The sequence below is a fragment of the Prionailurus viverrinus genome, unplaced genomic scaffold, assembly GCF_022837055.1.
Source record: "Prionailurus viverrinus isolate Anna unplaced genomic scaffold, UM_Priviv_1.0 scaffold_35, whole genome shotgun sequence".
NCBI lineage: Eukaryota > Metazoa > Chordata > Mammalia > Carnivora > Felidae > Prionailurus > Prionailurus viverrinus.
In genome coordinates this window covers 7,900,189-7,920,199 of record NW_025927605.1, presented here as the reverse complement: position 1 = coordinate 7,920,199, position 20,011 = coordinate 7,900,189, and the positions used below count along the sequence as shown (strand labels likewise).

At 45.3% G+C, this 20,011-nt stretch overlaps 1 protein-coding gene across 4 annotated transcripts in view; it reads right to left on the bottom strand.

The window, feature by feature from the left end:
• Positions 1 to 1,570: 1,570 nt before the first annotated feature.
• Positions 1,571 to 20,011, bottom strand: part of KAT7 (lysine acetyltransferase 7) — a 32,269-nt gene continuing 13,828 nt past the window's right edge. For 2 of the 4 annotated variants that reach the window (XM_047845817.1, XM_047845819.1), the window contains 10 exons: positions 17,905 to 17,994; positions 16,344 to 16,442; positions 13,554 to 13,664; positions 11,845 to 12,036; positions 9,152 to 9,241; positions 8,755 to 8,895; positions 7,570 to 7,663; positions 4,934 to 5,080; positions 4,212 to 4,318; positions 1,571 to 3,316 (listed from right to left, as the gene is read on the bottom strand). In XM_047845817.1, coding sequence (XP_047701773.1) covers positions 3,215 to 3,316; positions 4,212 to 4,318; positions 4,934 to 5,080; positions 7,570 to 7,663; positions 8,755 to 8,895; positions 9,152 to 9,241; positions 11,845 to 12,036; positions 13,554 to 13,664; positions 16,344 to 16,442; positions 17,905 to 17,994 — 1,173 coding nt within the window. In that variant the 3' untranslated portion in view covers positions 1,571 to 3,214. Of the gene's footprint in view, positions 3,317 to 4,211; positions 4,319 to 4,610; positions 5,081 to 7,569; positions 7,664 to 8,754; positions 8,896 to 9,151; positions 9,242 to 11,844; positions 12,037 to 13,553; positions 13,665 to 16,343; positions 16,443 to 17,904; positions 17,995 to 20,011 lie in introns of those variants that run through there. The other 2 variants (XM_047845818.1, XR_007149438.1) reach the window with 2 other exon arrangements.

Here is a 20,011-nt window from a genome sequence, read left to right as displayed (position 1 = left end):
TGCAGGTAAAAAGAGTCAGAGGGGTCAGTCTTACACAAAATCGCCCAGGAAGTGAACACTCTGTTCCCCTACCTGTAAGGGATTGAAACCAGAGAAATCTTTTACTTTTCCGTAAGGCACGTTGGGTGGCAATCAGCTGAGTCTTGGGCTCCGGACTGTGCGCAAGAAAACTTCTAGTGCCCTGACCTCAGCATTCCAGGCTCATGGCTCACATGACGCATTTCAATGTTTTAGAAATGTGAGCGACCAGGGGCGCCTGGGTGGCTCAGTTGGTGAAGTGTCCAACTTCAGCTCAGGTCGTGATCTCAGTCTGTGGGTTCGAGCCCCACGTCGGGCTCCGTGATGACAGCTCGGAGCCTGGAGCCTGCTTCAGATTCTATGTCTCCCTCTCTCTCTGCCCCTCCCCTGCTCATGCTCAGTCTGTCTCAAAAATAAATAAAAACATTAGAAAAAAAAAAAAAAAGAAATGCGAGTGAGCAGAATTTCCCTTTGATACAAATATCTAGAATAGGGAGATTTGGGTATACATCATTCTAAGAGTTTAAGAAGGGTCTTTGTTTTTGTTTTTTTTTTTAATTTTTTTTTTTAACGTTTATTTATTTTTGAGACAGAGAGAGACAGAGCATGAACGGGGGAGGGGCAGAGAGAGAGGGAGACACAGAATCGGAAGCAGGCTCCAGGCTCTGAGCCATCAGCCCAGAGCCCGACGCGGGGCTCGAACTCACGGACCGTGAGACCGTGACCTGAGCCGAAGTCGGACGCTTCACCGACTGAGCCACCCAGGCGCCCCTCTTTTTTAAGAATTTATATATTTTGAAAGAGAGTAAGCAAGAGGGGGAGGGACCGAGAGGGAGAGAATCCCAAGTAGGCTCCGTGCTGTGAGCGTGGAGCCCGACCAGGGACTTGTTCTGGAAACCGGAAGACTATGACATGAGCCACAATCAAGAGTCGGCCACTCAACTGTGCCAGCCTTCCTTTTCCTGCACTGGGTAAACGTTCCAGGGCAAATGAGCTCCTTTCAGACATCCTCTCAACTTGGGAGTCAGCGACCAGGAGGAGACAATGCTATTAACAAAGGAGCTTAGTGAGGAGAGGGAAACCTGTCCCCACTCCACTCCAAGTAGCCACTGTATCCCGGCTATCCAACTTCCTGCTGGTTCCTTTGCACTTGTAATCACAGGAAAATGCACTAATGAGGCACCAGGCTGGCTCAGTTTGTAGCACATGTGACTCTTGATCTCGGATTTAGGAGTTCGAGCCCCATGTTGGGCATACAGCTTACTTTAAAAAAAAAAAAAAAGGCAGGAATACCGACCAATCACTGCTATGCATACCTATTAGCGGCAACTGAGTGAGGCAGAGAGAAGCCATCCCACCGAGAAGAGTTCGGAGCGATCACTCCCTCTATAGATAGCCTGCATCAGAGAAGAAAAAAAAAAAATTCCACAGCCACGAACCACATCCCTCAACAGTCAGCTTACTGCTGGGGAAGATAAACGCCAAGTGCACACACCAGGAGCGCCGGGTCCTCGGCACCCCGTCCAAAGAAAGGCTCCTGCGCAAAACGGGCTTGAGCAGAGAACATGCTTTATTGAGGAGTAGATATAGAACAGCACATTCTACCACATGTGGGGAAGGGTTAGCTTCGATAAAAGGCCTTTACCCCTTAAGAAAACCCCCAGTGAAGTTGCTTTTGGATAAACTTTTAACAGTGACACTGAAACTGGCAGGGAGCTGCCACTGAACATGCTTAAAATTAGCTCCCCCCAACCCACAGTGAGTATAAGTAGTGTACAGAGATGACAGGAGAAAGGCACAAATGACCAGAGTCGGGATTGTGGGGAGGGCTCCACACGAAGACAGCGGTGTTGGAGGCGACCAAGTTGGGAAGGGTGGCGGGTCCTACATCAAAAGCTGCCCCAAGATAGCAGGTTATAATGGGCCGGACAGAAATTAGAGGGAGCATCTCTTCCTTTGCTTGAAACCAAAAATAGGAGACCAGAGAATGGGGGGGGGGGGGGGAGGTTGGGTAGGGATGGTGGCAGATCCCAAAAAAGGAAATGGAGGAGGAGTTCTTGGAAGGGCAGGAGTGCTTCAGTTCAAGAGGGGAGGGTGAGGCACTGTCGAAGAGGAGCCAACGTTGGCAGGGGGGTGGCCACTCTGCCCTGCTGAGTCATGGGCTGAGAGGAGATCCGGAAGTCCCTCGCGGTCACTTCCTACTTCTCCAGGGATGTCCGGGCCAAAAAAAAAAAAAAAAAAAAAAAAAAAAAAAAAAAAAAAATCACCGCGACTCGGACAGAAGTACGAGACTGGTGGGCCCTGGGGAAAGGTCTGTGCAGCCTAACGACCCAGGGAGCGTGCGAACTGGACATTATTTTGGCACCTGCAGACGTACATAAAACGGGGCGGGGAGTTAGGGGAGGAGAATACATTCAGGACTGGGCACTTCCCGGGGAGGCAAGAAGCACTCATTGGCTTCCCCCGAGACACTGCAAGTTCACTGCAGGTGAACGCCAGGGACAGAATCACCACCTCTCGACCCTCCTTCTCCATTTCATTCGGATAAATTACATACTGTTACCAAGTTAAAAACTACTGGTCTCTGGTCAGCTGGACGCTGACCAAAACCAGACCTTTCAATAGAAATGGTGGGGGGAAAAAACTGCAAGGGAGATAAAAATCCAAAGGGAATGGACCCCTCCGAGTGGGCACACACTCACAAGCGTTCCCTCCTCCCTGCTCTTCCCAAAAAAAAAAAAAAAAAAAAAAAAAAAAACAACACGTTAAGGAGTAACTGAAAAGGTCCTGGTGGCGACAACCGTTATTTGGAAGTCTGGTGACCGGGGCAGCAAGAAGCACTACTACAAAGTTCGGGAGACACAACACAACCTGAAGGGGCTAGAGGGCACGAGGGGAACCAGTGACTGGACAGGTACAGTACCAAACAGAACACCTTGGGTCAGTGCTACGAGGGATCTGTGCTCAAGTCTACCAGAGATCCCATCCAGGCAACCTCACTGAGGCCGAAACAACAGTTCCTCAGAACCAGCGTCTGCAGAGTACGTGAGGCTCGGAGCCAGGACAGTCCTGAGGGGCGTGGCCTTCCCAGAGGATACTGTACTTGCCAATCACAAGAGCAACAGAAATGACAGACAGATCCCTAGGGTACGGATTCCTACTGCTGGGGTTCGCTGGCTCAGAGTAACAGGTCACTTTAAGTGCCCTTGGGAGGGGTCCATTTTAAACAGCTCGGATCCATGGTTTTATTGGAGTTGGATCTTTTGGCCTCCTTGGCTATCCACTCATCAATCAGGTCCTGGGGGAGAACAACAGGAAAAATTATTATACACGTTCAACGAAAATGTCTTTGTACATACAGATTCCAAAATGCTGGTCAGTCAGGAAGGAATCGCCCCAAGTTTAATGATATGCTAAGGTGCGAAAGAGGTATAAAAATATCTCCTGATTTACAAAATGCTTTCCCGCAGAATCCGTTTCTTCCTACTGTGTCCTCCGTAAGAAGTGAAAATTATTCATCTGCCCTTCTTATACAGGAGCCAACCAAATCAAATTAAAAGTGGCCATGACTTGAGATGGAATTTGTTAAAGGAATTTAAAAGCACTTGCACGAGCCCTGCGGTCTACGAAGATTCCCCTCTACAGATGGGCAATTTTTTCCAATCGAAGAAAATCACGCAACGACACGAGTACTGTGGGACACAAAGCTGCTTAACTGAGCGGCTTCACTCGTGTCATCCAAATCCGAGACAGGAGCTTACCCAAAGTTTCTGAGAGGGGAAGATAGGAGGGAGACAAGCCTAACAGACATTGCTGCCTATGAAAAAAAAAAAGAGAGAGAGAGACCCAGTGAAAGGTGTATCTAAGCAAACTCCTCCTTTAAGAAGAGAAGGCGGGGGGGCACCTGGGTGGCTCAGTCGGTTAAGCCTCCGACTTCGGCTCAGGTTGTGATCTCACGGTTCGTGAGTTCGAGCCCCGAGTCAGGCTCTGTGCTGACAGCTCAGAGCCTGTTTTGGATTCTGTGTCTCCCTTTCTCTGCCCCTCCTCCATTCACTGTCTCTCTCTCCCCAAAACACTAAACATTAAAAAAAAGGAAAAAAAGAGAGGGCTGCCTTTTGGGTGTTAAGCCCCCATTTTGCTGTTAAGCCTTAAGAGACATTTAGCCATGAGCCAGCAGGTGGCAAAAACTTTACCTGTCTCTTTAAAACTAGATGTTTTCCTTTCCAGTACTTGAGCATCTGAAGGGCTTGCAGAGTGCTGACAATGTCCACAGGATTCACAGCTGTCTCCTGGCTAATTTCTGAAATAGAAGCACTACTGAGAACCTGGCCAAAGTGCAAACCCTCAAACCCCCAACTGAGCCTCTCTACCGCCACCCCCCCCCCTTAAAGGAAATCCAAATGGTTGGAATCTTTGACACTCAACCCAACCTGTTCAGAAAAAGCTTACAGAACATTCATTTCACCGGTTCTAATAACTACAAAAGAGGAATAGTACAGCAAGAAATCACTCCGGCCCCTATGGAAATCAAGGTCAAAGACAGACCTGATTAAATTCTTCCACCCTGGCATAAATATACAGGGATGTCTTACCAGCTCCTGCGTGTGCCAAAAGACTTGATGGAAAATAAACATTTTTCTTCTTTCTGGACTTTTGTTACCAAGCCCAGGTTTGTGAAACCAAATCGATAACCATTCCCAAGGGGCCAAACGCTCTGGAACCCGTAGGCACCTTTAGGGTGAGTCTCTGCAGTGCCCCGTATTCAGTGGGCCTTCTATTCTCATATTCAGATGAAACACAGAAGGAGGCATTCTCTTTGCAGGTTACACGCACATCGGGGCCAGTGGAAAAGCGGGACTATTCAGCGGCATTAACATCTTGGGTACCAACCCTCTTCAAGAGTCACAACACCAACCTTTGATAGAAATCTCTTTGCCTTGGAAATTATGCAGGTAACGGAGAAGCACTTCTTTCCAGTAACTGCGATAGCTTATGAGTCCCAGGTCGGAGAGGGGACGTTCTGGGGAGCCAACTTTTTCTTCCACTTTGGAAAGCAAATAACCTGCCAGGGAATGGAACACACACACCGTTATTTCATCCGAACGGCAAACGACATTGTGCCAACGTGGGCAGGCCTAACGAGAACCGTCTGCTGTGCAGTACGTTAGGATTCAGACATTTAACAAAATACAGTGTGGCTGCTGTATGGTATGCTACCTCGGGATAAACCAAAAGAAAGAATGTTATGTTAATATTTACTTGTACGAGACAGGAAGAAAACTCGAGAAGGTTTCACATGGAGAAACTGGTAACAATGGTTACCTGTAGGTGTGTGTTGGGAACAGGGGAGTGGGCAGAGACGGGAAGCCATTTCATTACATCACTTTGTGTTTTTGGAGACTTAAAAATTTTTTAAATAGATTATTATCTCAGTACCCACATCTCGTTATGGGGATGCAGTCCACAAACTCCACTCTGAGAAACCTTAGTGGGAAACTAACCTGCTTTCGACAAATAAATAGCAAAGAAAAACAAGAAACAGATGGAGTGGGAACCTTCAGACTGCAAGTGATTTACAAGCCACATCTATCAATGCCAATATATCAATTCTCTCTGGAATGAAGTAAAAATAATTACGCGTGCTTTTTAAAGGAACAAAATCATAAAATTAAGGAAATCTGAATACTCTAACTTAGGTTATTGAGGGACTTGGGGAGGTTTGGTTTCGTGTATGTTTTAACCTGAAATAGATCTTTTCTTTTAGAGACAGCAAAGTAATTGAGGGTAGAAACAGAGGTAAAACAAGACTGGTCAGAAAATGCTAATCATTCATTACAGAGGGTTTTAGGCAATGATTCTCCTTTTACGCATGTTTGAAATTTTCCATGAAGACAAGTTTATAAGATAGGTGTTACCTCTTCAGAGTTACAGGCACACACACACACCCCCACCCCGGTAGTGGGACTGTTCCACTTCCTGATTTCATCTCTTCCCAGGTGGTTTAAACATGGAAAAGCTGGAAGGCTAACTCTTAAGAATTCTAATTTTGACCAAAACGTGTCATAGGACAGTGAACCCTGCATAGCATACAGTTGATTCTCATCATTTACAAGAAGTTAAATGTTCTCTGAAGTCACGGCAAATACCGCACCACCGCTCCTACGGGAAATACCGGGTTCGGTTTCTATGAGCCTTTGGTCATATTTTCATCAACCCGCCATTATGCAACCTTGTTGTAAGTGTTTCTGTTTCACAACTTATTTAACATACATTGCTGACTCCTTAGCATCCAGCTTCCGGCCAACAGCACCACAACCTATGCCTGAATGAAGCCTGCCTAACTCGGGTATTTTCTCTGCGAGGCACCCCACAGCCTTTCTGGATGGCATTTCGGCAATACACTTAGGGGCAATTTAAAATCACCAACAGGGGCACCTGGGTGGCTCAGTCAGTTGAGTGTCCAACTTCAGCTCAGGTCATGATCTCGCGGTTTGTGGGTTCGAGCCCCGCGTCGGGCTCTGTGTGGACATCTCAGAGCCTGGAGCCTGCTTCAGATTCTGTCTCCCTCTCTGCCCCTCCTCCATTTATGCTGTCTTGCTGTCTCTCTCTCAAAAATAAGTGTTAGGGGCGCCTGGGTGGCGCAGTCGGTTAAGCGTCCGACTTCAGCCAGGTCACGATCTCGCGGTCCGGGAGTTCGAGCCCCGCGTCAGGCTCTAGGCTGATGGCTCAGAGCCTGGAGCCTGTTTCCGATTCTGTGTCTCCCTCTCTCTCTGCCCCTCCCCCGTTCATGCTCTGTCTCTCTCTGTCCCAAAAATAAATAAACGTTGAAAAAAAAAAAAAAAAATTTAAAAAAAAAAAAAAAATAAGTGTTAAAAAAAATTTACAACAAATACTTGCTGTCTCTCTCTCAAAAATAAGTGTTAAAAAAAATTACAACAAATACAACCAGCAACAAAAAGCACAAAAATACGAAAAACGTAGCACTAACAGATCGTGAAACAAACACCTGTTTACACCACGAATGCTGAAACAAGGCACCTGCTCGTTTGGAGCTGAGAAAATGCAGTGACTTTTTGCTGCTGTGTGCGTGTCTACAAGTGACTGCAAAAGTGCCAAGAGTATTGATTTGGGGTTTAAAAATAAATTCCTAAATACAGAATACACTATTGATGCGGCCCGAAGCCTCTACCAGGTATATATATATATATGGACTGCCTCTAGACAAGGCCTTACAAAACCGAAATCCCTAATCCAGGAGCAGATTTGAAGCCTTATGCACGTATGTGCTGTTCCTAAGCCTCAAACGGGGATAATCCTCAAAAGCTTACTTCACTATCCTCTCTCTCTCCTACTCTCAGGTACCAACTCCGGGTTGGTCCAACGAAGGCTCATTGTATACCAGGCTGGCCGGAATTGCTCAGATTTTTCTCCACGTATTCGTTCACTTGCTACATGCCTGCCCGGAACTACAGGGACCACAGGACAGAAAGATGACAATGTTCTCATAGCCCCCGCCCCTTGTGGAGCGTGGGCCTTAGCAGTGTCACTTACTGAAATCAATGAGCATCTTGCCATAGCCCTGTCTCATGTACTGAGGCATGGTAAGGATACAGGACACGTTGTAGTTGAGGAATGAATTCTTTTCCTGAAATCAAGAGCAAACAGATGGAAGCAGGTCACGAGGGTTTGGAACCAGAGGGGTCCGCGGTCCCACAGATTCAGAATTAGGCACTGGCAAAATATCTGGCTAACCAGTCCCGGGGAGTGGCTGGCAGGCTCACAGCTGTTACGTCCACACCTACTAGGTATGGCCAAAGCCATTAATCCCAGGGTTTCCCTAGCTCTTGGGATCAGTCTCATTTTCAGGGGGCGGACTCGGAGTTCTTTATAGTCACAGCACAAGGCAAGGAGGTCTGAGGTTTCGACTGCTGAGTTGGTCTCGGGCAACCCTCTGTAAATGCAATTTTTTTAAAAGGGGGTTGCCCACTGGAAAGGAGGGAGACCCCAAACAGTAAGCCCCCAGCTTGGAAGGCGTTGGTCAAGAAGCAAACCACATTCTGTAGGATTCCACTTATGTCAAATGTTCAAGAGGCACACTTCTAGAGATAGAGGGCTGGGAGGGGTTGGGTGGAAATGTGGAATGTCGCTTAGGGGTTACTCGCCAGGGTAACGAAAACAGTGGGGCCTGTGCTGTTGCCACACAACTCTACTAAAACCCACTTAAGTATGCACTCTGAATGAGTGACTCATATGGTATGTGGATTACACTTCAATAAAGTTTATATTAAAAAGTCCTAAGCAAAATCTGGCCTTCGGTCTTCAAAGCCACAGTGGGGTTATCACTGAAAAGAGCCCAGCTAGAAAGCCAGGCAAAAGGAATATATTCCTGGTTTTAGGCTAATAACAGAGGGCAGAGCCAGGAGGGTTGGCTTGACTACAAAATGTGGGTTTTTAAGGGTTAGCAGGCAGGGCCTTGGCCAATAATTAATAGGCAGCTCCAGCCCACAAGTCCAGAAATGAATAAACCAGAAGCTTTCAATAAAGAATTGCACATTTTCATTAAACAACCTTTGATACATGGATTTCCGAGCCCCGAGCCCCCGCCCCTGCAAGGGAAGGGCGGTCATCACTGTCCAGGGTACTGCCTCTTCCTTGTCAGTGATTTGGGTCCCCATATGCCAACATCAATCACCCCTGCTGTGGCCATTAGCTTCTTAATCTCCAGATCCTGCTGACCTTGGAAAAATATCCAATCAGGTGACAGCCGGTGTTGTCCGCTTCAGTCATAACATAAAACAGGAAGGGTTCCACGTCGTAATATAATGTCTTGTGGTCCAGAAAAAGCTTGGCCAACAGGCACAGGTTTTGGCAGTAGATCTGGAAACCGAGAAACAGAATTCATGTGTGGGCCAGCGACTCCTACACTTATCAGATAAAGGCCTAAAATTAAAGATCGTTATTGCTGATGAAACGGCAAGTGTACTTTGGTCAATAGTTGAACTTTATCTTCTTTACAGGGCGAGATGGAGACCAAACACACGCCTTCTGAAGCCTGTGAATATGCCCCACCACCACCACCGCCGCCGCCGCCGCCGCCGCCGCCGCCGCCGCCGCCCCTCCTGCCACTGTTTACCTTGTTCTTCTTGCCATCTACTTCAAACACAGAGACGGAGCCTTTGCGATAGATCTCATCGCCGGGTGGGTGTTTCCACACACATTTAGCCTGCAGGAGAATGGAATTCATATCAGGGAAACAAGCTTTCCCCAACAAGACTACCGCTCAAGAGGGAAAATGAATCACAGGTCAAACTTTAGTTAGCAGAGAGGACAGACAGCTGACACACTTGATTGAGAAGGTACAGCAAGAGAGAGTTTCTGTTTCAGTAAAACAATTAAAGTCTTCTAAAATCATAGTAATGTTTTTATGGTATTTTTATAGCAGTTTAGAACAAGATTTCTAGATGGTATTCTGGCCCTGCTTCAACCCAGGAGATTAAAGTCATCTACTACGTAAAAGACAGATAAATAAAAAAATACCCTTATTATAAAACGCCTTGTGCCAACAGGAAATTCTTAAGCAGCTTATTTCCAGCAGCTTAGAGTTGCTAAGTAAGGGCAAGAATACTTGACGTTCAACTTTACCAGTAAACTTTGCTACCACCTAGCCATTAGTCTTGTTTTCAGATCAGAAAATAGGCCTGTAATAAAAACTACCCCCACCAAAGTGTTCCCTTTGGTATATAAGGAATAGGAGGAGCAAGTCCTTTCTGTGGCTTAAAAAAAAAAAAGTCAAGCAACAAGAAACTGCAGGGGTAAATGGGCACCTGGCCACCAGGGGGCACAATGTACCCCCCCCCCCCTTTCCTCACCTTCAATGGCTAACAGATCTAATTTTTTTTTTAAGGTTTAAGACAGAGACAGAGCACAAGCAGGGGAGGGGCAGAGAGAGAGGGACACGGAATCTGAAGCAGATTCCAGGCTCTAAGCTGTCAGCACAGACACAGGGTTCGAACTCAGGAACCTTGAGATCATGACCTGGGCTGAAGTCAGTCGCTTAATGGACTAAGCCACTCAGGTGCCCCTCTTAACCCATTTAATGCAGGCTGTCAGCCATTGCTGTACATGGATGAATTCTTTTGAAAAGTTTTATGTGAATACATTTTGAAATATCATTTAAGAAGCGCATGCATGTGGAACATTTTCTACCAAGTTTTATTGTGACTTTTGGTCAACTCAAGAATCATGGCCCAATTGGTCACATGTAAATCCAAGTATTAATTGGAATTACTTCGAGAAAGCTCCACCCAGTCTGCTCCTATATCCACCTCCTTATTCACGCTGGCTCTTTCCAATAACCCAATTAGTGTGACACTCATTTGTTTAGAAACAGAAGCCTAACTCTTGGCCAAAAGGCCAAAGAAGGCCCACATCAGTGATGACTCCTAAAGCAATGGGAATCAGAGGAGGTGTGGACGAAAGCAGGTTTTCATTTCCGGAAATTCGATTCTTGCACCTCACTTAATGCAGGAGGTCCTCAAATACACAGAATGTTTACCTGACCTTCAGATTTATCCAAACCCTTTTTTTTACCCTTCTGACTACTATTTCCTGCCCTTTTTGACTACTTCATTGGTTAATGCCACTAAATAACCACAAACAAAAAGGAAGAAAGACTTAAATGGTAAGAAGTTCACATCCATAAAAATACCAGCCTTACTTTCACGCAGCAGCACGGTATTTTAGCTTCTCCTCATGGTCTACAACGGTTGGAGACCAAGCCTTCTGGTACCGCTCCCCACCCTCTCCCCACACTGGTGTCTCCACCAGTCCTGCCCATCTCTCCAGCAGTCCCTCTCTACCCGAAGTCAAGCGTGCAGGGGTCTGAACGGCTTAATTCACAGGGGCGGTTCTGGGCCGCAACACTACAGACCACGTGTTCAGCGATGGGAACACAAAAATGCAGTTATCCCCCAACCCAACTAGGGAGAAGAGTGGAAAGACAGAAGTCCTGGGTTGTAGATGCTGGCCATATGGAAATCCTGGAAAATAAGGGGGCAGGGAACAGAAGAAAAGACACCCTGAAAGGTTTTAGAGCCAAATATGCCGTGACTGCAGAAACAGGGAAAGGAAGGTTCCCTGCCGGAAACGCTCCAGTCTTTCCCCATCTCTGCTCCCAGAAATTCCCATGTTTCAGACAAGACTTTTCACCCCACAACTAGGGAAAGAAAAATGGCTTCAAGCTACAAAATATCTAGTAACCAATAAAGTGAGTGTCATGTCTTTATTCCTATTTAAATAAGAAGGACAATGTTCAGGAACCAGAAAGCACTAAACTTGAGAAGGCACCAAAGGACCGATTTTGTAAATTTCATAACTTGCCTCCTTTAAATAAGCATTCATTCGACAGTCACTGGGCATTTACTGCCCACACTGGTTGCTAGGGATATACAAAGGTGAGTCAACGTTGTCCTTGCTCTGTCTAATGAAGTCAATCTAATGAAGTCTATTTGTTTTCATCTAGCTTGGGACACATAAAAACTGCAGGCAGGTCATTTATATCTCAAGGAGAAACAGAAAGGAGCAGGCAATGTGTATGACAGGATGTGGTTAAGGGACATCAGTTATTTCAGGTTCCACACAGCGCACCTTGCCACAGGCTGAATCCCCCAACCCTGAAATGTGGCTTTCAATTTCCTATGCCTTTATCTCATTGCTATGGACCACGGAGAGATGCATGGATAAAGGCCATCCAGATAGACAGCAATATCTAGAGCTCCAAAGCTCATCACCATCATGATTGCGGAACCCCAGACCCAGACAACTTACCATGTGCCGGCGGAGTATCGTTTGGCTCTTCATGTATTTTAAACAGAATTCGCACATGTAGAGACGTCCCAATCGTGCATACTCTTCAGGATAGGGAGAATGGTACCAAGTATCAAGCTCATAACGACCAAAAGCAATTGTTTTAATCATGTTGCTCCCCTCTGTGATTTGGCCTTGCAGCCGTAACTTCTCCTAGTGTGAGGAAGAAATCCAAAGTCAGAAGATTAGAATTGATCATCTTTGTTATTAAAAAACCCGTAGTTAGCTTACTATGCATACTACCACGCTAGGCTAGGAGAAAAATAGAACTGGCTTCTAACTCACGAGAAATTTGCACTATGGAGGGCTACCTACCTGGGCATGGATAATCAGGAAGGCTTCTAGAATACTCCTGTCTACACACTGCCTGCCACAGGTCTCAACAGACAGCAAGCGGCTTCTCTCTGCTCCCCCCTACCATGCTCCAGGCCTTGTCTCCTGAACCTCAGAACAAGTCCTTGGTATAATTTTGTTTTTAACCAGCCTGCACCAAACCAAATTTTAAAGCAATCTACCAAGAATGCAAATGTGCCCCACCCTTACTGGACACTTCTAAAATGAAACAGAAGAGAGTATCTAGAATGTGCTTTGAGATCTGCTTCTAAAGCTTATGGATCGCTGGGACAGAAATCTACTGGGATAGGGGGCCATCCTCTCAACCTCGGTCCCTGAGAAAAAAAACATTCCTGAAACATGGACAGGTGCTTTAATTCTGTAATCTAAACTCCAGATAAAATAGAAAATACTTTTGGGGATCTATCTCTACTCAGTCGCTAGAATTTGTCAGCATAACCAGGTGGAGAGCGGTGAAACAGACTAACCTGGGGAATGCTCTGTTCCGGAGCAGAACAGAGAAAGCCAGCCATAGCACAGCAGCCCAACCCAGCCCAGGGCAGCTATCAAACCCTGCCTCCTCTACGTTTTCAGTAAGTCTATAGGAGGATTTGTAAATTAAGTGTTTGATAAAATTAAAAAAAAAAAAAAGGTTTAACGGGATGTTCAGGTTTTAAGCTAAGTTTCCCTCAACACATTTAATCTGTTAAATCAGAGGTACCACAGTTTTTAAAAGCAAAGTTGTTGAAAATTCTGCCTAGGGTATCAAAACTACGTGGAAAACTAACTGTAAATAAAAAGCAGAACACAAAACCAGCCTCATGTATGAAAGTTGGTTAGGTCAACGCTGAATTTTCTAAAATATCCACCTATAGTCTTTTCCATTATTCCTCTTCACTGTTCTTTTAGAGCTAGCCTGGAAGGGCTGAAGAAACTGCTAAGCCTAAACCAAGTTCCTGGAGGGGGTTAAGAGAAACACAGAGGCTCATCAACCAGTCCAGAGGCTCTCAGAATTGCAAATTACCCAACTGAGACCCAGGGGCACCTATTGTCTTTACCAGCCTCAATACCTCCACACCCGAACTGGTCCTTCCGGGAGGTGAAAGGGAAAGAGAAAACCCATCAGGCAAAGGAAAGAGAAGGGAGGAGGGGTAATTAATTTTAACTATGAATGGGGTGGATCACCTCGAAGCTGGATAGCTGGGGGGAGGGGGAAAGAGATTCAAGCGGCAAAGTACGTTTGTTTAATTCCTGGCCAACTGATGGCTGACCATTCTTCTCGGCAGTCCCACATGCCCTTCCCAAGTGGTCCAGAGCTTGAAGGTTTTCATACTCACCAAATCCTCTGAAGCCCGGGCTTGCGCTCTTCGGAAAAGATCCAAGTCATATTCGCTAGTCAGGTTTTCCAAGAGAGGTTCCCGAGTATTCCCATAGGTCTGTCTGTGTTCCTAGGAAAATAGCCAGAGCGTGATTCTCTCTGCTTCTAAGAACTTCATCTATTTCAACTGATGCCAACCAGAGGGTCAAGCACAACTATAAGCTATTTACTTAGTGCCTACTATATGCCAGGCATTATACTCGGCACCAGGAATTGAGCGTAAGACGCACTACCAGGTTAATGCCAAAAACCACCACTATCCACCCTAATGAATCTAGAAAGAAAATGCTCCTACACCTTCAAAAAGGAGCTTCATTCTTCTATCTCTAAATGAGCACCTCGAGGATCAGAATTCTATGCCTCCATTTCTTCATCTGAAAATGTGCATGACAGTACAAATAAATAAAAATATAACAAACCCAAAGGCACTACACATTCCTAGACAAAACAAAAAACAAAAAACCAAATCTCTGACACTCAGAGTCTTGAGAGTTTAGACTGAAAGGGAAAGCTGCAAAGGGGAAGGGTTAGCTGCGCTAAGGAGTCCTTGCTAAATTCTGTCCCGAGTCGCTGCACCCACTGCGGTCTGCCAAAGGCCCAAAGCTCCCGACTCAGCTCTCCAGCCCAAGTGCACAGGCAAAAGAGGATGGCCTCTTTAAAAAACATTTTACTAAATATTAAGCAAGAAGAAAGAGGCAATATTCATAGAAAATCTGAAGCATAAAAATAACCCAGTTCTTAGTAAGTATCAAATCTCACCATGATAGTAAAGTATCCTTGCGCAGGAAAGGAAGGGCGCGAGGGAAACTTCCCTTTTAAACCTCCAATTCTAGCCCTTCCCACTTGATCCTAGACTCCACCTCCCGCCCAGAGAATAGGAGATAATGGTTGTTAAGTGGAGTGGATGGCTCATCCTAGGGAGACCATTATAGAGTTCACACACATATTAGCATATGAAAAAACCATTCACCAATATCTTGAAGCTATTACAATTTCTTCAGGTTCTTCTGGGCTCATCTGACCAGTATAGTTTGAATTCGGACTCTGTTATCTACGATTTAGGTTCTCAGTATTAAAAGTATTTCTTCTAGTTTCATACACATCTTTTTTGAAGTTAAAAAAAATACCCTACCCAGCATTTTTAACAGGAAGGTTGGATCCCCATCACCTAGCTCAAATTATTGCAAAGTAGACGTTTGTAAGATAAATTTCAGGAGCTTTTCCTTCGGACACTCCTTATGCCCATATGATTTCTGGGCAAATTACCTCTCTAAACCTCTCCATTCTTATCTACGAAATAGGTAAGACGCCATCCGTCATAGAGGGCTGTCCTAGAAATGATGGGAACAACATAACCATGACACCTAACACACAAGTACTCGATAAATGCTATTACCATATTATTTATGCCCCATCTACCCAACATGTGAATAAAAGCCCTGAACCAGGCCAAGGGAAGCAGCAGTCAGCCTCATACTAGAGCCTTCCCTCTACAAACCCAACAGTCTGGTGTAGGTGTTTAGCTACAAATTAGCCCACCATCCATCTCCTACTGGCTGTTTGCCATTTATTCATAAGATTCTCATTCTCAGGGCAGGGAGGACCACCAAATAAAGTAAATACGTAGTTTGGCACGTTTTGGCCTTAGTGAAGCCACGCTGACTGTCTAAGCACTCACAACCCATCTAGTCTGATGACTCAAGAAGCCAAAATTCCAATTCCATGAAAAAATAAACATCAGAAAAAGACCCAGAGATCACACAGCAAAACACCCAGGGGGTTACATCTCAGAGGGTGATTTTTATTCTCTGTATTTTTGGTGTTTTCTTTCTTTCTTTTTTTTTAACGTTTATTCATTTTTGAGAGACAGAGTGCAAGTGGGGGAGGGGCAGAGAGAGAGGGAGACACAAGATCTGAAGCAGACTCCAGGCTCCAGGCGGGTAGCTCAGAGCCTCACGTGGGCTCGAACCCATGAACTGCAAGATCATGACCTGAGCCAACTGAGCTTCACCAACTGAGCCACCCAGGCGCCCTTTGGTATTTTCAATAGTAAGCATTTATGAACACGTTTATAAATCTTTATCAATTACATATACTCATATATCACATTTACAATAAGTCTTTAAATTTTATGCAAAAATGTTTCGAAGAATTTTTCATGAACTTGAGGAAATTAGTTCAAACCATTTAAGTGAAAACACAGAAATTCAAAGATGTACTTACAGTAATATCCAAATGACATAAATAAGGCATTATGTAAAAGGTCAGAAAAGGTCAGGAGGCTCTCCCCCCAAACGCTAACTGTGGTTACTTTTAAGTAACCACTACACCCAATGTGGGGCTCAAACTCACAACCCCAAGATCAAGAGTCAGATGCTTTTCTGACTGAGCCAACCAGGCGTCCCTATTTCCCTGTACTTTTCTTAATTGGTCTGTATTCCCTATTGCAAACGTGCATTACTTTTAAAACTAGAAAAAAATTAAAATACTACCAAAGAAATCTTATTATATAGAATACATCCCCCAATTAATACTCTTTATCATGTAGGAATTTTGTTTTCCCATTAAAAATACACAGACTCTCACTCAGTTGGAATACTTTTCCTTATACAGACATCTCCAATATCTTGGTATTTGTTCAAGGGGCTAAATGTAACCGTTTACAGCAAATCTGAAAAGCAGAGTTTAGAAACCAAAAGCAATCACATGCAATTACAAGAGTTCATGCCAATGGTCAACGTTTTCTCACCATGTATTTCTCTTTCTGCTCTTTGCTCAGCCCAGAATTCCTTTTCTTCCTGAGTTCGGCCACCTTTTCCTTATACCGCAGCTGCCTCTCTGTTGGTGCCTGAAAGGAAAGAGAAAACTGAGAAGCTAGCCAGAAAACTCATTATGTCAGTAAGTTTCAAAATGAAGAACAAAATGAAACGAAACAAAACATGGCAGGGAAGAAAAAAACGCCAGACGTGTGAAGGCCACCCTATGCCTATGACGGCAATTTTAAAATTCCAAATTGGGTTCCCAGGCCACCGTGGTTACAGGCGGTTCATATTTATTTTAAATATTAAGCCCAAAAGAACACATATTAAGGAGGGACGTCTCCACCAGAGCAACACGAATAAAATAAAGATGATTTCAAGTCAGTAAGCATTTATTGAACGTTTACTGTTTTCCAAGTACTGATACGACAAGGAATACAATTTTTACACTGAGAAAGATTAGCACCCAAGACAGACAATGAAAAAAAGTAGAGCTACCACTTACAGAGTGCGTATTACCTGCCAAGCACTGGGGATATAGGTATTTTGTTAGCTGACGCCCCTACCAGGTAGGTATCCTTCTTCACTCGTTGTTATTAACAAAAAAATGCCAGGTGTGTTACAAGGACAGAAAGTTTAGGGAGGTTAGCTGACCTGCCCAAGACCACACAGGTAGAGTCACAGAATCACAGTATTCAAATCCAGATCTGTCTGGCTCCAAACCCAAACTTCTCCCTCCTCACCATGCCTTCCTCTGCTATCCACCTATAGTCTAACCACAAAAACAGACATCCGTATGATGAACTGTGATAAAGGCTAAACCAGCCTTCTGAGAACATTACGATGGAACAGATGAGGAAGAAATTCATTCTTGATAGGAGATCTGGGAAGAATTCCTACCACAGCTGAGAGGTGCTGAAGGCCTTGAAGGATAAGCAGAATTTCTTCTTGGTATAGGCACAGAGTTAGGCAGAAAAACAGCAAGACCAAAGACCAAAAGCATTCGTGGAAGAACTAGGAATTTAAGCGTAATCAACAAGCACGAACGTTCAAAGAGGTAGACAAATTAGGGCAAAGCAGCGTCTAAGAATCCGAGGGAAGAGAGAAATGGAAGAGAAATGACATGACCAACAAGTGTCAAATGCTAAGGAAAAGTCACCGGTGACCTCGGAAATCATGCCAGCAGAGCGAAGGGGTTTGAAAGGAACAAAGGGCTAAAACGTAGATGCAAAGTGAGGAAACAGAGCAGCAAGTGTATCTTTCAAAGAATGAGGATTATCTTTTATCACTATTACTATCATTATCATAAATAGCACGAGTCCTTCATTTATGAGGCAGAGGTGTTTGTTTCACGAAATTTTACCGTTTGGAAAAACAAAACAAAACAAAACAAAACAAAAACGCTTCTGAGTTCATGACTGAAGACCAGTTATTTAGAAATACCACAGGGAACGAGAGGCACAGATAGACCTAAAGACCGTTAACGGGGCAGAGGAGATCCCAGACTTGGCTCTCAGACTGTGAGCGGCCAGAGTTTAACAAGGCCCATACCTGGTGCCTGGTTGCATGCCTGTTGTTGTCATCTTGCCTGTGGGACAGCATCCTTTCTTCTATCTGCTTATCCCGGCTCTGTGCTCTCACCTGCAACCATCAACAACGTCAATAAATCCACCTGCTTCTAAGACTAAGTTTACTGAAAGCATAAGAATACAATGGTCATCCCTTGAATTTACGTTGCACTTTCACTTTCAAAGGGTCTTCGAGTTTATTAGCACAATCTCTACAAGAACAGGCGAGGCAGGCGTCACAGTCTGTCTCCTCAGCCACGAACTAGAGTCAGAGAAGTGAAACCAAGACCGCTGACTGGTGGTAAGGCTAAGATTTTAATTCAGTCTGAGGACTCTGAGCCTGGACCCTTCCCACCGTACAGTGGATAAGAAACAAGAAACGGTGAGGAAGTGCAAACACAGGGCAAAGAAGTGCGAGGGAAAGGGTGGACGCCCGGGGTCAAGTCTATAGGGAAACTGACCTCTGGAGTCGGGTGATCCTAAGACGGATCACATCAGCTCTCCCAACCATTTCAGGACCATCTCCCGGAAGGAGAGGGCTCGTATCCCACCGCCTGTTCAACTTCACGCTAGGACTCGGCAGGTCAAAACACAATGAATGACATCTTCCCACAGACCGGCTCCTCCCAAACATTCCGTCTATCAACAGCAACGCTTTCTAAGCAACTCACCACATCAGAAACGAGAAGGTCGCTCTCGTTGCTTCTCTCTGTCTCACACCTCGCGTCACAAAATCCATCAGCAAGTCTATCAGGCTGCTCCCCTCCAAAACATATCCCGAGTCCAATCAACTCTTACTATCTCCACTGATACAATGCCAGTCTGGGCTACTAGCTCCTGCCTGAGCTCAGAGCGGTCTGCCAACTAGTCTACCTGGGTCAGCGCCTGCCCCCTCCAGTCCATTCTCCACACCACGAACCAGCCGTGACTTTTGAAAAGTGCTCGTGAAAATTCTATTACACCTCTGCTAAAGCCCTCCAAATGCGTCCCGCCGCCATCACAGTAAAGACGCACTTCCAACGCCAAGGCCTTAACAGGTCCTTCATGATCTGGATCCGGCTTCCGCATTCCCGATCATGTTCCAGCCACGCTGGCCTACTCTTGGTCCCTCAAACCCAGGCGTTTACCCCCACCTCTCGGCCTCTGTGTTTGCTCGTCCTTCCACTTAACGTCTCTCCTCCTAGATCCGGACACAACCGTCTCTTTGCCCATCAGCCGCGTCTCAGGTCAGATGCCAACTCCTCCAGGAGGTCTTCCTGAACAACCCAAGCGAAAGCAGTGCCGTATCCCCGTCACCCCCAAAAAGCCACTCTCTGTATCTGTAGTTTTTTGGTTCCTCGCAGCATTTATCACTGCTTGAAATTCTTCTTCACTGATTAGTTTGTATGTGTTTTGCCTCCCCCTGCGAGAACGTTAGCTCCTCGAACGCAGTCTTTTACTGGATTCACAGAACCCACAGATATCTGTCACAGTGTTTGGCACAGCAATCTGGAACTGAATAAAAACAGTCCTAACGTTGATTGCAATTGTCCACTGGGAAACTCAGAGTGACCACCTGTAGGCAAGTACTTTAAAAATGACAGAGCTTTCGGGGCGCCTGGGTGGCTCAGTTGGTTAAGCGGCCGACTTTGGCTCAGGTCATGATCTCACGGTCCGTGAGTTCGAGCCCCGCGTCGGGTTCTGTGCTGACAGCTCAGAGCCTGCAGCCCGTTTCAGATTCTGTGTCTCCCTCTCTCTCTGACCTCCCCTGCTCATGCTCTGTCTCTGTTTCAAAAATAAATAAACGTTAAAAAAAAAAAAAATTAAAAAAAAAAATGACAGAGCTTTCGATTTAGGTGAGGAGTTGGTTTGTAATTCTTCCACTTGGGATTCTAAATATAATAAAAACCTATATCCTTCAGAAATTCTCTGGATCGTCCAAGTTCCAGCAGTCAAGATGGATTACGCTGAGCCTGATTTCTCTTGCAAAGAAGAAAACACGACAGAGGAAGAATTCAGGAAATGCTTTCCTTTTCTTCAGAACTTTCTTCCCCAAACTGGCATTTTTCTTTTTCTTTTTTAAAAATAAATTGCTTAAGGTAACTCGTTCA